The 18,993-nt window shown below is 40.0% G+C and overlaps 1 protein-coding gene across 3 annotated transcripts in view; it reads left to right on the top strand.

Moving 5' to 3' along the window:
• Positions 1 to 18,993, top strand: part of TMTC1 (transmembrane O-mannosyltransferase targeting cadherins 1) — a 213,673-nt gene that overhangs the window by 99,463 nt on the left and 95,217 nt on the right. For all 3 annotated transcript variants that reach the window (XM_054034732.1, XM_054034741.1, XM_054034751.1), the window contains one exon: positions 15,755 to 15,876. In XM_054034732.1, the coding sequence (XP_053890707.1) occupies positions 15,755 to 15,876 (122 nt within the window). The remainder of the gene's footprint in view (positions 1 to 15,754; positions 15,877 to 18,993) is intronic.

Below are 18,993 nucleotides of genomic sequence, written 5' to 3' on the forward strand. Positions count from 1 at the left end.
GAGGCAGGAGTAGAACACTGTAAACCCAACCTTAGCGACAAGGAAAGGAGCTGCTATATTTTCTAGATTTGGGGCTAGGTGAATTACAGGAGAGTCACTGAAAGTAATTATCCAGTTTTAAATTCTGGCTACCAACTAAATTAGTCAAAGCATACTGTCCCTCTTGTTGCCTGCCTAAAAAGGCCTCGAGATGGCAAACAGGGGTTCGTCGCCCGGTGTGCTTGGCACCAATAAAGACACCGAGGGGAGAAAGCAAGCCAAGTTTATTTCAGAGCTCTGAAATGGCACTAGGAGACCAGCATGTCTCAAATCAAGTGCAACACATATAAACAAAATTTTCCATTTTATATTCCAAGCTGTTTCTGTGCAAGCCTTTGTCTATTTCACCCTTACCCCTCCCTTCCAGACAACAGTTACAGCAGGTACACAGTGTGCATGTTAGAAACTTTCCCTTCGCCTGCTTATCTTTTGGCCTTGCAAGGCCTGTTTACAGCAGTCTGAGCAAAACAGCAGCTGTATGCTAGAGAAAAGCTGACCCTTACATTTCTGCTTCAACACGTAAGCAGTTAGCACAGAAGTAGGTGAAAGTTCTCAAGATGGAGTCACTGTGGTTCAGGTAGCCCAGAGCAGAAGAGCTTCATCAGCACTTTTGGCCTTCCACTCTCCCGAGTTACCTGGTAGCTATGCCTAGTGACACCAACACTCTGATGCTAGAAATGGTCAGTAGCAAAAGCAACTACTTATAGTTCCTGGTTTTCCATGCAGAAGGGAACTGTACCTGCTGAGACAGTGGGGAGAAAGGAAGCCTGGCATACTGTCAGGATGACAACTTTTTCATTGGTGTATCACAATTATTCAGGGAGCATGAAAGGAATACCCTTTACATGGTTGATCTGCCACTCTCCTTGGCATTTTTAGGTCATTGTTTTATTAGTAGTATGATTAAATTGCAACTTGTCCTCTACTTCTAACTGTAAAATTTGCAGAGCATACAATGGGTCAGATTCCATGCTCCTTATGCAAGCAAAACTCTTGTGTGCTTAGCCTGAATAAAGTCTAGGATTGGGCCTATGTTGATGTGGGGGAAGAACCGGGTAGGGGCGTCATTCACAAAATGAATGTGGACAGCAGAATCACAAAACTGAGGATACCATACTTGAAAGAGTTGGCGGTCATTTTAGGGTGAATTTAACGTGCCTTGTCACTGACTTTATTCCCTCTGCCTTACCACTGAATTCTCCTTGGCCTTTATACTCATGACCAACATTGCCAAAGCACCTTATGGCAGTTTCTGCTGCAAACAAGTATAAAGTGTTATAAATATTAGCTAAAGAGTAAACCCCCTTTTTGTCCCTGGCTGAGAAGGAAGCTTTATTTATGTTTTTAAAACCTAAACATCTCTCATGGTCTATGTGTTGCTTTTAGAGTATTTTAAGTGCTGCTATATGTAATATAGCTACATATGACGCAGGAGGGCTTGATGCTTTTCAGATTGTAAGTACTGTAAGCAATTAAGGCAAAGTATTATTATCAAACCATTTTATTATATATAGTTGTCCGGTGGCTTTTACTTCACATCTAATCTTAAAATAGAGCTGGTTCTCACATTTCTGTATGTATGTTCCTTAGTTATGGCAAGATATTTAATACAGAATTATTTATTTCTTCCAGTAAATTGCATGTTATTGCCCTTTACACAGTGGTTTATAGGTAGGGAGAAAAGCCAGGGAGATTCCTCAGTCATCCCACAAACTATGAATTCCCTGGCTCTAAATGTTTAATAACTTCATATTTTATATATATATTTTCTATGGTTTACACCGGCACTTGTTGAGTATATTCTGTTGTGCTATTTATCTTAGTCTACAGGTTTTGAGGCCTTTGCATGGTTTCCCATGCTTGGCATCTCATTAGTAAATCACTGTTTGCAGATCTTTCTCAGAGCAATTACCTTTTAAAATATCCTCTAATGCTAACAGCACAGTCTTTGAAAGTATGTCTAGCAAAATTCTTCTGCCTCAACCCTCCAGAACAATGCTTTTGTTCCCAAGTGCTTCAAAGACACTGCAAGGTGAATAAGGCTATTTATCGACTGCATATATCTGACTAGCTGGAAACCACAGTCGTTTTCATAAAAGGTCCATTTAAATAAATCTTGCTTTCACTTTCCTGAGGGCCCCCATGAATTCGTAACACCAAGTTAAGGTCAGTACTGATGTTCTTAATGTTTAGCAGTGAGGTTTTCTGTGCCTCATCTGTTGTTAACTTTTGCTTCAGGGAGGGAGCAATAAGCCATAAAGACCCTGCTTAGCTAAAAATGAAGGATAGGGAAGAAAAAGAAGCACTTGGAGGAACTCTGCATGTCTTGCTATCTGACTTCTAGGAGTATGGAAAGCTGCAGGCTGATCAGCTAAGTATCCTTGCTGTTGATGGAAAATACCATAGAACCCTTCCTGAGGTTATAGGTATGTCAACCAGAAAATGCAAGCAAAAGAAGAAAATGACTGTAATCTCTCTGTATGCAGCTGCCAAACTTGTAAAAATACTTTCTGTCCATGTTCTTTTATGCATGGTGGTAGCTTTAGTTGAAAGGAAAAGCAAGCTTAACATGTGCTAGGTAGATATAGCCCAAATTAATTTTCATACATATGAGTATACTCAGCACGTCACAGCACAGAATCCTTACCTCCTGCAGGATTTTTTCATGCATGTAAATAGTTTTGGGATTTCCATCCTTTTTTGCACTCTGGAATTATTCATAGATTCATAGATTCTAGGACTGGAAGGGACCTCGAGAGGTCATCGAGTCCAGTCCCCTGCCCGCATGGCAGGACCAAATACCATCTAGACCATCCCTGATAGACATTTATCTAACCTACTCTTAAATATCTCCAGAGATGGAGATTCCACAACCTCCCTAGGCAATTTATTCCAGTGTTTAACCACCCTGACAGTTAAGAACTTTTTCCTAATGTCCAACCTAGACCTCCCTTGCTGCAGTTTAAACCCATTGCTTCTGGTTCTATCCTTAGAGGCTAAGGTGAACAAGTTTTCTCCCTCGTCCTTATGACACCCTTTTAAATACCTGAAAACTGCTATCATGTCCCCTCTCAGTCTTCTCTTTTCCAAACTAAACAAACCCAATTCTTTCAGCCTTCCTTCATAGGTCATGTTCTCAAGACCTTTAATCATTCTTGTTGCTCTTCTCTGGACCCTTTCCAATTTCTCCACATCTTTTTTAAAATGCGGTGCCCAGAACTGGACACAATACTCCAGTTGAGGCCTAACCAGAGCAGAGTAGAGCGGAAGAATGACTTCTCGTGTCTTGCTCACAACACACCTGTTAATACATCCCAGAATCATGTTTGCTTTTTTTGCAACAGCATCACACTGTTGATTCATATTTAGCTTGTGGTCCACTATAACCCCTAGATCCCTTTCTGCTGTACTCCTTCCTAGACAGTCTCTTCCCATTCTGTATGTGTGAAACTGATTTTTCCTTCCTAAGTGTAGCACTTTGCATTTGTCTTTGTTAAACTTCATCCTGTTTACCTCAGCCCATTTCTCCAATTTGTCCAGATCATTTTGAATTATGACCCTGTCCTTCAAAGCAGTTGCAATCCCTCCCAGTTTGGTATCATCCGCAAACTTAATAAGCGTACTTTCTATGCCAATATCTAAGTTGTTGATGAAGATATTGAACAGCGCCGGTCCCAAAACAGACCCCTGCGGTACCCCACTCGTTATGCCTTTCCAGCAGGATTGGGAACCATTAATAACAACTCTCTGAGTACGGTTATCCAGCCAGTTATGCACCCACCTTATAGTAGCCCCATCTAAATTGTATTTGCCTAGTTTATCGATAAGAATATCATGCGAGACTGTATCAAATGCCTTACTAAAGTCTAGGTACACCACATCCACAGCTTCACCCTTATCCACAAGGCTCGTTATCCTATCAAAGAAAGCTATCAGATTGGTTTGACATGATTTGTTCTTCACAAATCCATGCTGGCTGTTCCCTATCACCTTACCACCTTCCAAGTGTTTGCAGATGATTTCCTTAATTACTTGCTCCATTATCTTCCCTGGCACAGAAGTTAAACTAACTGGTCTATAGTTTCCTGGGTTGTTTTTATTTCCCTTTTTATAGATGGGCACTATATTTGCCCTTTTCCAGTCTTCTGGAATCTCTCCTGTCTCCCATGATTTTCCAAAGATAATAGCTAGAGGCTCAGATACCTCCTCTATTAACTCCTTGAGTATTCTAGGATGCATTTCATCAGGCCCTGGTGACTTGCAGGCATCTAACTTTTCTAAGTGATTTTTAACTTGTTCTTTTTTTATTTTATCTGCTAAACCTACCCCCTTCCCATTAGCATTCACTATGTTAGGCATTCCTTCAGACTTCTCGGTGAAGACCGAAACAAAGAAGTAATTAAGCATCTCCACCATTTCCAAGTTTCCTGTTACTGTTTCTCCCTCTTCACTAAGCAGTGGGCCTACCCTGTCTTTGGTCTTCCTCTTGCTTCTAATGTATTGATAAAAAGTCTTCTTGTTTCCCTTTATTCCCGTAGCTAGTTTGAGCTCATTTTGTGCCTTTGCCTTTCTAATCTTGCCCCTGCATTCCTGTGTTGTTTGCCTATATTCATCCTTTGTAATCTGTCCCAGTTTCCATTTTTTATATGACTCCTTTTTATTTTTTAGATCATGCAAGATCTCATGGTTAAGCCAAGGTGGTCTTTTGCCACATTTTCTGTCTTTCCTAACCAGCGGAATAGCTTGCTTTTGGGCTCTTAATAGTGTCCCTTTGAAAAACTGCCAACTCTCCTCAGTTGTTTTTCCCCTCAGTCTTGATTCCCATGATTACCTATCAGCTCTCTGAGTTTACCAAAATCTGCCTTCCTGAAATCCATTGTCTCTATTTTGCTGTTCTCCCTTCTACCCTTCCTTAGAATTGCAAACTCTATGATTTCATGATCACTTTCACCCAGGCTGCCTTCTACTTTCAAATTCTCAACGAGTTCCTCCCTATTTGTTAAAATCAAGTCTAGAACAGCTTCCCCCCTAGTAGCTTTTTCAACCTTCTGAAATAAAAAGTTGTCTCCAATGCAGTCCAAGTATCAGGGGGTAGCCGTGTTAGTCTGTATCTACAAAAACAACAAGGAGTCTGGTGGCACCTTAAAGACTAACAGATTTATTTGGGCATAAGCTTTCGTGAGTAAAAACCTCACTTCTTCGGATGCATAGAGTGAAAGTTACAGATGCAGGCATTATATACTGACACATGGAGAGCAGGGAGTTACTTCACAAGTGGAGAACCAGTGTTGACAGGGCCAATTCAATCAGGGTGGATGTAGTCCACTCCCAATAATAGATGAGGAGGTGTCAATTCCAGGAGAGGAAAAGCTGCTTCTGTAGTGAGCCAGCCACTCCCAGTCCCTATTCAAGCCCAGATTAATGGTGTTGAATTTGCAAATGAATTTTAGTTCTGCTGTTTCTCTTTGAAGTCTGTTTCTGAAGTTTTTTTGTTCAATGATAGTGACTTTTAAATCTGTAATAGAATGACCAGGGAGATTGAAGTGTTCACTTACTGGCTTATGTATGTTACCATTCCTGATGTCCGATTTGTGTCCATTTATTCTTTTGCGGAGGGACTGTCCGGTTTGGCCAATGTACATGGCAGAGGGGCATTGCTGGCACATGATGGCATATATGACATTAGTGGATGTGAAGTGTTGGATAGTCTGTGCCCCGCTGTGTTATTTTCCCAACATATATCCGGATAGTTGAAGTCCCCCATCACCACCAAATCTTGGGCTTTGGATGATTTTGTTAGTTGCTTAAAAAAAGCCTCATCCACCTCTTTCACCTGGTTAGGTGGCCTGTAGTAGACTCCTAGCATGACATCTCCCTTGTTTTTTACCCCTTTTAGCCTAACCCAGAGACTCTCAACACTTCCGTCTCCTATGTCCATCTCTACCTCAGTCCAAGTGTGTACATTTTTAATATATAAGGCAACACCTCCTCCCTTTTTCCCCTGTCTATCCTTCCTGAGCAAGCTGTACCCATCCACACCAACATTCCAATCATGTGTATTATCCCACCAAGTTTCAGTGATGCCAACAATGTCATAGTTGTATTTATTTATTAGCACTTCCAGTTCTTCCTGCTTATTGCCCATACTTCTTGCATTTGTATATAGGCATCTAAGATACTGGTTTGATCTTTCTCCCAGTTTTGTCCTGACCCTCCTTTCTCTCTGCCAATATAGCCCACACTCCCTCTCGTTTCCGACCCATCTCCCCGGTCTCCATGTTCCCCACTTACCTGTGGGCTTTGCTCACCTGTACCCGTCGAACCTAGTTTAAAGCCCTCCTCACTAGGTTAGCCAGTCTGTGTCCGAATAGGGTCTTTCCTCTCCTTGAAAGGTGAACGCCATCTCTGCCTAGCAGTCCTTCCTCGAATAGCATCCCGTGGTCTAGGAAGCCAAAGCCCTCCTGGCGACACCATCTTCGCAGCCAGGCATTCATCTCCATGATGCATCTGTCTCTGCCCGGGCCCCTACCTTTGACAGGAAGAATTGAAGAGAATACCACCTGCGCTCCAAACTCCTTCACCCGTACTCGCAGAGCCCTGTAGTCACTCTTGATCCGCTCAGTGTCACACCGCGCAGTATCATTTGTGCCCACATGGATGAGTAGCATGGGGTAGTAGTCAGAGGGCTGAATAATCCTCGACAATGCCTCCGTAACATCTCGGATACGGGCTCCCGGCAGGCAGCATACCTCCCGAGATGAAATGTCAGGGCGACAGATGGGCGCCTCTGTCCCATCTGTTTTAGGGGTCTTCTCTTTGTTTATTAGCCTGAAGAAAAAAAATGTAGACTGTCAAGGTCCATTTAAAGTGACTGGAAAGACTACTCTTGACTTCTGTGGGCTTTGGATCAGGGCCTCAGACAGTGAATGAATGAATAAAACAGATGGATTAATGATTAAGAAATGTCCAGGCTAATGGGATAATGTTTCCTGTTTTGAGTTGGTTTGCGATAGGGTTTCAGGGTCTGTCTCATTATTTTTATTGGGATTCCCCTTCTGACTCGTTTAGGGGGAAAATCATTCCACCCTATATTGAGAACAGTGTCAGTTCTCCAAACCAGATTACCTGTATACATATAACAAACACTGTCTAGGCTAAGTTTTACCTTCCTTCTTTCTTCATTTACTATAGCAACTTGGGGTCTGAATTAAAAAATAAATTCATAAAGGTCAACATTTATTTTTTTATTTTTTTAATTCTTGTAGCCAAATTCGTTTGTATTTCCTTTCAGAATGCTCCAGGCTATTTAAAGGATGCACACCCTCTTGCATCCTGGTCAGAGAAGGCCATAAAGTGTGCAACTCGAGGATATAGGGGTTGAGGCAGATAAAATGAACCCATTGCTTCAAAGAGCCATTGGAAGACTTAATAATGAAGACTCAGATGTGATGGATTGCCCTGAGTTTGAATATACCTTTATAGTTAGCTATAAGAAAACACATTTGGCTGTGTAAAAATGAAAGGGAAGCTGATAGATATAGCCTATTGGGGGGGGGGGAAACAATATTAAAATAAAAAGAAATCTCAGTAATTTAAATTTCTGCCTCTTTGTTGGGTCATTGAATTGTAAATGCTCTGCATACTGTTTTGTTCCATACTGAAGACCCTAACTTTCAGAGGTGCCATGTAGCCACATCTTCCATTTACTTCAGTAGCAGTTGTACCTACTTAGCACTTCTGAAAATCAGGCCCTCGTTTCCATTATGGCGTATTAAGTCCCCTTTCTTAAAGCAGAAACTGAATAGCAACAGACTAGTTCCCAGTGGCTGTGATCAGTGCTGAAGATTTCCTGAGGGGCACTCCCTGGTCAGGTAGCCAATGATGCTGGATTGATTCCAGCTTTATATGTGTACTTGTTCTGCTGAAATACAGGGAAGTAGTTTTTTGGTGCTGCTCAATGTTACTGAATGCTAGGAACAGGGACAGACACTACTAGGCAGTTAAAGTGCACTGAATAGCAACTGTAAAAAGACAACTGTGTGGTTCCATACATATGGTTTCTCAGTGGTTCCATGTCAGATTTGTCCACATCTAGTCAATAAAAAATATTGATGTTTTTATTAGTACTTAGAAGGGAGTTAGTCAGAGAGAGCCTAATTATTGAAGGCAGGTGTTGCTAGTGACTTGCTGAATCGAGGACTGATATTTAAGGGGCATTGTGCTCTTTGGATGGAAAGTAAAACAGAGTTCCTGACCGGAGATTAAAGAACTCATGCTGCTTTCTGTAAATGTAGGGCTGTTAGAACTTGGCTAGGACACCAAGCTTAACTTGGGTAACTACATTTTCACTGAAAATTTCACTTGCAGTTTCAACTGGATTGTACTATTTTCTTTACTGTTGCATATGGAAGGTGCAATTAGACATTTGCAAATCTTGCCCCCTTGCAATATGCAATGTGATGAAATGTTAAGGAGTGTGATGTTGACAGTGACTTGGTATAGGCCTGGTGAATAGTGAAGTTAAAAGATTGTTGAGAATTGTGATGAGCAACCAGTATTATAAGCACATGTGAAGTTACTTTCTGAGTTTGTATATGGTTTAGAGGTCTAAACACATCCATGGGTGCCAAAAATAAACTGCAGAGTTGTAATCCTGTCCTGTCTTTGACTGATTCCTTTTGTGGTCACTTAGGGTGACCAGATGTCCTGATTTTATAGGGACAGTCCTGATTTTTGGGTCTCTTTCTTATATAGGCTCCTATTACCCCCACCCCCCGTCCTGATTTTTCACATTTGCTGTCTGGTCACCCTATGGTCACTTAACCTCTCTGTACCTCCCTCTGCTCATAGATAGATTATTTACTTACCTCCTAGGATTGTAAGCACTTTGAAGATGAATAGCATTTATTGCTACAGTCATATGCATCCATCCTCCTAATGGTACTAACTTCTCTGTGCCTGAAGTCAGATGCTTGAAACATGGGCCATCTGAGACTCACTGACAGAGAATGATTCAGGTCTTTGTTAAGGCGGCACAGATTGTTAAAAAGGAGGCGAGATGGTTCTTGTCTTGTCCCTGTAATAGAGTGGAGAAAGAGACATCCTTTTAATAGACACAGGCAAATCTTGAGTTTCAAATAAGCAAACATGGGTAAACAACTCAGGAAATGTTCGAAGAAAGAAAGAATGGAAAACCTCTTGCAGTTGTTAACCAGCCGCTCTCTTATTGCCAACTCTAGCTGTGCATGCCCAGAAAGGGGTTCTAAAGAGTTTTCTCAGTGAAGGGATGTGGACTTTCAAAGTGCAATACTTACGCCAGGACACAGATTCATCATGCTGTGTCTTATGACAGGTAGCACAAGCTCAGTTTAGAGAGACCCTACTTTTTTCCTCTGAGGTCCTTTTTTCCGCGTTGAGAAGAGTATTGTGATTTAATAGCTCAGGAATCTGAGGATACAGAGTATATCCTTAAGAACATAAGAACATAAGAAAGGCCATACCGGGTCAGACCAAAGGTCCATCTAGCCCAGTATCCTGTCTACTGACAGTGGCCAATGCCAGCTGCCCCAGAGGGAGTGAACCTAACAGGCAATGATCAAGTGATCTCTCTCCTGCCATCCATCTCCACTCTCTGACAGACAGAGGCTAGGGACACCATTCCTTACCCGTCCTGGCTAATAGCCATTAATGGACTTAACCACCATGAATTTATCCAGTTCTCTTTTAAACTCTGTTATAGTCCTAGCCTTCACTACCTCCGCAGGTAAGGAGTTCCACAAGTTGACTGTGCACTGCGTGAAGAAGAACTTTCTTTTATTTGTTTTAAACCTGCTGCCTATTAATTTCATTTGATGACCCCTAGTTCTTGTATTATAGGAATAAGTAAATAACTTTTCCTTATCCACTTTCTCCACATCACTCATGATTTTATATACCTCTATCATATCCCCCCTTAGTCTCCTCTTTTCCAAGCTGAAGAGTCCTAGCCTCTTTAATCTCTCCTCATATGGGACCTTAATCATTTTAGTTGCTCTTTACTGAACCTTTTCTAGTGCCAGTATATCTTTTTTGAGATGAGGAGACCACATCTGTATGCAGTATTCGAGATGAGGGCGTACGATCGATTTATATAAGGGCAATAATATTTTCTCAGTCTTATTCTCTATCCCCTTTTTAATGATTCCTAACATCCTGTTTGCTTTTTTGACCGCCTCTGCACATTGCATGGACATTTTCAGAGAACTATCCATGATGACTCCAAGATCTTTTTCCTGACTTGTAGCTAAATTAGCCCCCATCATATTGTATGTATAGTTGGGGTTATTTTTTCCAATGTGCATTACTTTACATTTATCCACATTAAATTTCATTTGCCATTTTGTTGCCCAATCACTTAGTTTTGTGAGATCTTTTTGAAGTTCTTCAGTCTGCTTTGGACTTAACTATCTTTAGCAGTTTAGTATCATCTGCAAACTTTGCCACCTCCCTCTTTACCCCTTTCTCCAGATCATTTTTGAATAAGTTGAATAGGATCGGTCCGAGGACTGACCCTTGGAGAACACCACTAGTTACCCCTCTCCATTCTGAGAATTTACCATTAATTCCTACCCTTTGTTCCCTGTCTTTTAACCAGTTCTCAATCCATGAAAGGACCTTCCCTTTTATCCCATAGCAGCTTAATTTACATAAGAGCCTTTGGTAAGGGACCTTGTCAAAGGCTTTCTGGAAATCTAAGTACACTATGTCCACTGGATCCCCCTTGTCCACATGTTTGTTGACCCCTTCAAAGAATTACTAATAGATTAGTAAGACACGATTTCCCTTTACAGAAACCATGTTGACTATTGCTCAACAGTTTGTTTTTCTATGTGTTGGACAATTTTATTCTTAACTATTGTTTCGACTAATTTGCCCGGTACAGACGTTAGACTTACCGGTCTGTAATTGCCGGGATCACCTCTAGAGCCCTTTTTAAATATTGGCATTACATTAGCTAACTTCCAGTGCTTGGGTACAGAAGCCGATTTAAAGGACAGGTTACAAACCTTAGTTAACAGTTCTGCAACTTCACATTTGAGTTCTTTCAGAACTCTTGGGTGAATGCCATCTGGTCCCGGTGACTTGTTAATGTTAAGTTTATCAATTAATTCCAAAACCTCCTCTCGTGACACTTCAATCCTTGACAGTTCCTCAGATTCTTCTGGAAGTTCAGTCTCAGGAGTAAACCTAGTAGTTTCTGCCCCTTCCTCTTTTTTTTTTTTTTTTTTTTAAAGTTGCCAGACTAGCAATTTAATAAACTTATTTCTCCTTTCATATATTTTGGCCTTGGAATGAGTCAGAGAATTCTCTTCAATTTTGTTTGATAGAGTGTGACTAATTCTTGTCTCGCTTATACGAAAAGAGCTTAAATCTTTTGAATCTTTGATAAGAGAGTGAAGCTTTGCAGATTTTTAAAATCCTTCTTTATTGATTTTTGATTAGAGTAAAGGAGACCAAACCTTCAAGTAGCAATAATAGGCAGACATATGAAGAATAATAAATCACATTGGATAAATGATATTACTTTCATTCAAAGAAATCTGGCGTGTTGTCAACAAACCAGGGAGTTCTAAGGTTAATTCAAAGGTCTCTTCCATGCAAAGAAAGTAATTTGGAGTGCCTATAAAGACCTCAGCATTATATTTCCAAACGGATGAAATGTCTTTATCCAGGCAGAAGGAGCTGGCTCTTGTTAGAACGAAGTGATCGCTAATGTCCAGCCCAAAGTTTGCATTTTAAGAAAACAGGAAAAATAAAGAATCACATATCTGCCCTTTTCTGAAGCTTCAAATAGTGCTCTAGGGACATGGGTGAAGCTGGGGGTTCTACCATGTTCTGCAGCCCCGCTTGTCCCTAAATTGGCCCATGCTACAGAGTAATAAAAACTGTGTGTTCTAAACAAACGGTCAGCCAAATAAATGGTCTAAATATCTGAAGTCTCCCACCTCAGAAGTGTAACAAATGCCTTGTTCTTTTGCAATTCGTTATGTTTTGGGGGCAATTTCTTAAGAACTGTTCTTGAAATAAGGTTCCTCTCTTCCTACTTTCTAAAGATCTGCAGTGTTGATTTCTGAATCCTCTGACTCAGTTCTGTCTTCAGTTGTTGATTCACCAATAAATCTGGCAGCCTCTCCTGAGGAAGAGAGGATAACGGTTGGGCATACTAAATAAACTTGCTTGGAAAAGAGAGAGAGGCTGAAATTCTGGCCCTGTTGAAATCAGTGAGAGTTTTCCAATTAACTTAATTAGGGCCAGGATATCACCCATAGTACATAAGCTCCTTTCAAGTTCTTTAGCTATTTATTGTGTTCCTTCTCTTTCCTCTTTCATTTTTCCTTAAGTCTGTAAGAGAATTTTAGTGCTCATTAAAGTCATCTAAAGACACCTAAATTCTCAGCTTTTAAATGGTGAGTTTGTTTTAAGATAGACCGAGTACAGCCAGGCAGTGAGTCCTGTGCTTAGCCCACACAAAGCTAACGCATGTCAGACGGCTTGCTGCCATACCAACTATTCCAATATTTGGCAATCTGTATTCTAGACAGGACCATCACATCAAACTTTGGACCCTGATTCAGGATTTGAACCAAAATTTCCAAAAGTGAAAAGCCAGTGCTGTAGCCCATTAGACCACCTTAAGTTTACTCTGACTTATTCCTCTTATTTGCTTTTGTTGTTTTTTTTAAAATTAGTGCCATGCTGACAGAGAAGTAAAAATGTTCTTCGGTTCCTCTGCAGAAAAGTAGACTGATTCATTACTGCCTTGGGGTGTTATTCCACAACACTAGGGTAGAACAAGTGAGTAGAAGAGTTTAAAAGAGTTTTGACCCTATGTTTTGCCTTGTAAAGAGAGTGTTCAGATGGAGTCAAATAACATTGATTCTGATACTTTCAGACCTGAAGGCCTTCAGGAACCAGCCTCTCAATAAACTCTTCAGCCTGAGCTGACTTCCTTAAAAAGGGCACTGTCAGCTGTCGAATAATGTTGTTTATTTTAGAAGTAATTAGCATCATGGTGTTTTCATGATATTAATGCTAGTGTCACTGGGTTCTTTTGCACATGTGCTGTGCCCCTCTGTGATGGTAGATGCTTGTTTTGCCACTCTTTGTGAACCCTGCCAGAGGGATTGAATGTCCCAGGCTCTGTGGCATCTGGATAGTGCTGCGATACTTTATACAGAGAAGTGAGGAGATTAGATCCCCCACTTCAGCCTAACCGATTTATGTATCTTAACCTTTTCGGTTCAACGTACGTTTGATTTATTTGTTTTCTTCTTCCTGTGGTTTGAATGGAATTTGATTGTTCTTGTAATTCCATGTCCTTACAATACATCTCTTTGTTCATCAACTTTATGGACTGATCTCAGTCTGAGCTCTGTGAACAGTCTATCTTACTTTGCTGCTTGGCTGCAAAGAAAATTCATAATGTTTTATTGTGGGCCCTATTCAAAGTTCTTACAGGATGGTGGTAGTGCCTGTTTAAGTGTATTAAAGAGAGTGTAAGATGAGTGTGCACTTTAGTTTTTAGAGATTATTTTTACAGCTGAGGCCAGGGATATGAGTTGTACTCTGAAATTTGCCTTTGGCTTCCTTTCTGAACCTGGGTAAGTCACTTCACCTCTCTGTGTCTTATCTGTTCAATGAGGATAACAAGATTTCCCTTCCCTACAACGAAGTTGTGAACCTTAATTCAGTGGTTCTCGAACGTTTTTCATAATTGAAAACTCTTGATGGAGAGGTTCTCATGGACCACCTTCCATCCTGTGGACAACTGCACAGACCACTTCCCCTCCCATTTGTGATTGTACAACATCCTTGTGGCAACTGCTGCTGGTTGGCATTTTTCAAACAAAAAGTTTTATTGTTGATAAATGGACTTTTTTCTAATATGAAAAATTTTACAAAAAAACTTGATTTTTTTTAAAAAAGTAATGATATTGTACTGCTTTCTCTTGCATCTGTGGCAAGGAAAAGTGTATAATTCAGACTCCTCGTCTTCCTCTGGGTTACTTATTTAGACAGTGTTTATTTTTTTCCTCCTGCATTGCACAATGCATGCTAGTCCTGTGGGAGTTCTTTCTTCAGAGATTTCTCACCAGTTTTGCAAAATGTGGTAACTGCAAATTTCATGAATCTAAATTTTTTGTAAAAGGTAGAGTCTGTGGGAAGTGTAATCAGTATTGTGCTTGACGTGGTGTTTACTTCTACTTGCTAGTATTGTTGTATATGGGAGCTTAGGCACTTAACATAAGGAACCGTTGCAGTCAATTTATTTGTAGCTCTGCAAGTATTATACACTCAACAAAGATACTTATAATGCATATGTGGTGAAATCTAGCAGTTACTGTTATGCCGTGGGCCAATGTCTGTTACACCAGTGCCGTGCCAAAGCAGATTGCACTGGTGTCAGTGAGAGCAGAATTTGGCCTTACGTCTTTTGCTGGGCTGCATGCTGCTACCTATGCCTTGTTTGATATTTCCATTTTTAGATCCCTTCATGTAAAGCTTTGTAAGGCAAATAGGCTCTCCAGCACTGAGAAATAGACCAAAATGATTAGAAAAGCCGAAAAGATTAAGTGAGTCAATTTGCATCTGCCTTTAAATGTTACAAAGCTAGACCTCTCAAAATGAATTCCCCATCATTTAGGCATGGTAAAACAACGACTGATTAAACTAGGTATTATTGGCCAGCACAAGAAAGCACAGATGTCTAGGCTGGATGATTTAACAAACTAAATGCTGTTCTTTCATCTAAAGAAACCTAAATTCTCAGGTTTTAAATGGTGAGTTTGATTACCTTAATTTGATCTGTAGTGAGCAACAGCAGACATTACAAACCGATTCATCCAGTTGGACTGGAGCTAGTAGAGAAATGGAATTAGCTTTCATCTCTAAAGGCTGTGGTCCCTCCAGATGAGGACTGAGGCCTTTGCAGTCTGGCGATATTTGGAGCAGCTGTGCAAATCACAATAGTTTTGACAAAACCACATGTGACAATTTCATTTCTCCTCTCATAGCAAGCAAACATTATAAACAGCAATATGGACCAAAGACATTATATATTTATGTACGGAATGCCTCAAATGTTGAACACTGTATTGGACATAAGTATCTTGTGTGATAAAGTATAATTTAAATTTTAGATATTTTCTACAAAGGGATAAAAAGACTATATTAATGTGCAGTTTTTAGTTAATTTTCTTCATATAGAACATCGCAGATTTAGCTGCTGCTTCTTAATTGTAAAGACTTGAGACTGAACACAGACATGTGTGTCTGTGTGTACACCCACACTATTTTTATATATAATACTTCAGTTGCAGATTGCCTGTAAATTACCTCAGATAGTTACAATCTTAAGTATCTATGTATAGTAAAACTGACCTCAGAAAAGTTGCCAAGAGTAATACACACTATGTTGTATCTGATGCTTGTGTAATTCAAACAATAAACATGTGTTATGGGTATGTCAGATGTACAATACACAAACAGTATGTAAATGCAGAGGAACTGCAGTGTGGAATAATTCCTGTTTTCAATGCAGTATATTGATCAATCATTAATCTGATTAATTTATTTCATTAATAAAAATCTGAAAATGGAGGAGGGGCAACTTAATGTTGATTGGAAGTTGGATTTCTTTTTCATTCACATGCGTTTCACTATTGTGTTGTTGCAGAAACTGGAACATAGAGAAGTTTTAGTTGGCTTGTTATTCCTGGTTTTCCCATTTATCCCAGCCAGCAACCTCTTCTTCAGGGTGGGGTTTGTGGTGGCAGAGCGAGTCCTTTACATGCCAAGGTAATTATTGCAATTGAATTCCTTTATAATGAGACCCTCTCACCCATTTTGTAAAAGCAGGTAAGATTTTTTAATTTTTTGCCTGTTATTGTGATTCAGACATTATATTTTATTTATTTTTCATCCAAACACAATATGCCTTTGAATTTTTGAGCAGCAACATCAGAAAATGTATAGCTTGTCAAGGCAGGCTACTTGGCAGAATCAAAGCTAGTTCCATTCCATTGTTAAGAATTTTTTTGAATATGGTTGAAAGTATCTGTATAAAGGGAAGCAGTGTGTTGTTTCTTGTACGTTGTCCTGTCGTGTTTGTACGAATCTTGCTGCTTCCCTAAACAATATTGTCAACGTAAATTGTCCATGTTCTCTAATTTAAGCACAGTATTTATAGGTTTAACCATTATTATTACTGTTTATCTATTATTAATAGCCAAGGGGGGTCCATTGTGCTACATTCAGTACAATCACAAAGGAAGACAAGGTCCATCTCCTAAAAAGTTGACAAGTCTCTGATTCTGCAAGTGGACTGTTTCACCCACACAGTCCCATTGCCCGTGCACTATCAATTGCAGGATCAAGGCCTATGAAAGAGTTTATAGTCTAGTTGGTGGGGGTGGGGAAAGACTCCCACACATTCCTCAACTGTAACTCTAAATTTGAGTTCACCCTAGTTTTCACCTAGATACCATTTACATTATAGACTGACTAGCTGCTAGGGGGTTCTGGTGCTTCTTGCTGCTCTTGCAAGCAGCATAGTTTTGAACTGCTCCTTGTATCTCCATCATATCCAGCTCTAAGGCTGAAGCAGTAGGAAAGTCCAACCATCCAAGATTCAACTGGTGATTGCCTGCTTGATCCAGCCATAAATATAATTACATTTTCATAGCACTGTAGCCATGTTTCCATTCTAAGAACTAAGTTTTGCCATCAGTTCCCATTATCTTTCATGATGATTGAACTTAGAGCTGATGGCCCTACGCTTCACCCCAAATTGCTTTATGCTGTCTGAAATAACTGCTCTATTCCCCCTACTTTTTAAAATTAGATTGCTGAAAAAGCAAACAAAAACAGAAAACCTAGAAAAATATTCTCTGTAGTCCTGATCCTGCAAAGGCTCATGTTTCTACTTAATTTTATGCCTGTAAGTAGTCCCATGGACTTCAATAGGCCTACTCTCTGGTCTTCGCTAGACTGGGACCAGAGTCTATAGTTTTATGTAGCTGAGATGTATTCCTGCCTCCTATTATATCAGTTTGTTTTATGGGCCAAATCCTGCTTATCTTATTCACAGAAGCAACCCCCTTGAGTTGGATGAGACTGTTCACGTGAGTAAGGTGAGTGAGATTTGGCCCTCTGAGTTATTCTGAGAATCATCACCACAGCTCGTGATTCTCATTACTGTCCATCATTTTAAATGGAGAAACACATCAAAGCTGTTAAAATAGATATTGAGAAACAGCTAGCCCAGCTTCTAACACACTGCTTGCTGTTCTCTCACTTTTCTGGCTGTGGAAAGAGCAAAGACTTGGAGTGCTGCAGACGCCAGCATCTAGCTCTTCTCCAGATGAGATTACTGATATCACGACGTGCCTTTTGAAGTTGGTGGTAATGAAGGAGGAAAAATGGGCAATGATCCAGGAGGACTTTGTGGAAGGAATACTAACATATTTAATATGTGCACAGGAACACTGCTTATATAATGTTTTTCATCCTTCTATGGGCTTTACAAACATACAACCTGTGAAATAGGTAATTAAAGTGACTCCCTTTTTTAGGAGGAGATACTGAGACAGAGAGGTTAAATGGTAAATGCTAAGAGTGAGTATGTGTCAGAGTCCCTGGGTCCTGTTCTGTTTTCAGACCACTAGACCATTCATTTCCTCATTCATGACCTTTTTTCACCCCAGCGTGGCAGGCCACTGAACTGAAATTTAAAATTAAAAACTAACATGGCCATTAATTCTCATGTCAAAGAAATAGTGTGGACAGCTCTCACTCTCTGTCACCAGGTTCTCTGTAGGAGAAGGAGGGATGCTCAAAAAATTATGTACACAAGAGTGTTGAGAACTAAATTTACGGCTTGCAAAGTTATTGAATACCAATGAGTACTCTTTCTGTCTCTCTCTATAAAACAGATTGGGTGGGGGAGTGTTAGCCTTCCATGAGCATTCATAACTATTGTGAAACCACAATGACATCTCTTTATTCCCCCCCATCTCCACCTCCTGAGGAACTTGGCACATGATATTGAGGATATACGAGAAGGAGGGGCAGTGTTCTTTATTTGGAACATTCTTTAGCAACTGTTTCATTGCTTGCATTTTGCCAAATGCAATATACTTTTCTTGAGTTTTGTTCTATTTTTGCTCTAACATCTATTACTAAATTGGAATATTTCACTCCATTTGAAATATTTTTTTGAGGTGAGAAAGCTGACTCAATGTGTGGAAAACACATTAATAACTGTATTATTCTTGGTTATATTTAAAGGTGCTCTTCCACCCCCTTTTGAAATGAAAGCCTTTTATAAATATTTGTGTGCATGTCACAGTTGTGCACATTGCAATCTGTGGATCACATCCTGAACTCCTTACTCCATTTTATTCAGTCCTTACATGGGCAAAATTTCAAGTGTAGTGAATAAAGACCTGAGGATTTAAGTAAAAGGTTTGTAAACCAAAAAGGAAATGTTTTAGAATGTTTACCCCCACGTTAATTTAATTTGACTTAGAAAAATAGGGAATTGTACATCCTTTTGATTATGCACTAGTTGTAGAACTTGACCCTGCCTTCCAGGACTTTGTGTACATCTTCAAAAGCCTGAAAAAAATCAAAAAGATTTTTTAAATTTTTGTTAAAAATTTTCACAGGATAATGGTTTCCCAACCAGCTGTAAACATAAGTGGAGATTGGGGCAGGATAGAATTCATAGGACAAATTTTCAAAAAAGCTCCGCTTCCATTTAGGCACCAAAATAAGTGACCAGATTCTCAGAAGATTCAGGACACTGAATGCTGACCTCTTTTGGAAATCTGGCTCTAACTGCAGGTGCTGGCCACTTTGAAAATCTGGTCCACTTAGTGCAAAACATCACAATTGCATTTAAAATGAAAAGAA

Source organism: Malaclemys terrapin, chromosome 1, assembly GCF_027887155.1.
Source record: "Malaclemys terrapin pileata isolate rMalTer1 chromosome 1, rMalTer1.hap1, whole genome shotgun sequence".
NCBI lineage: Eukaryota > Metazoa > Chordata > Testudines > Emydidae > Malaclemys > Malaclemys terrapin.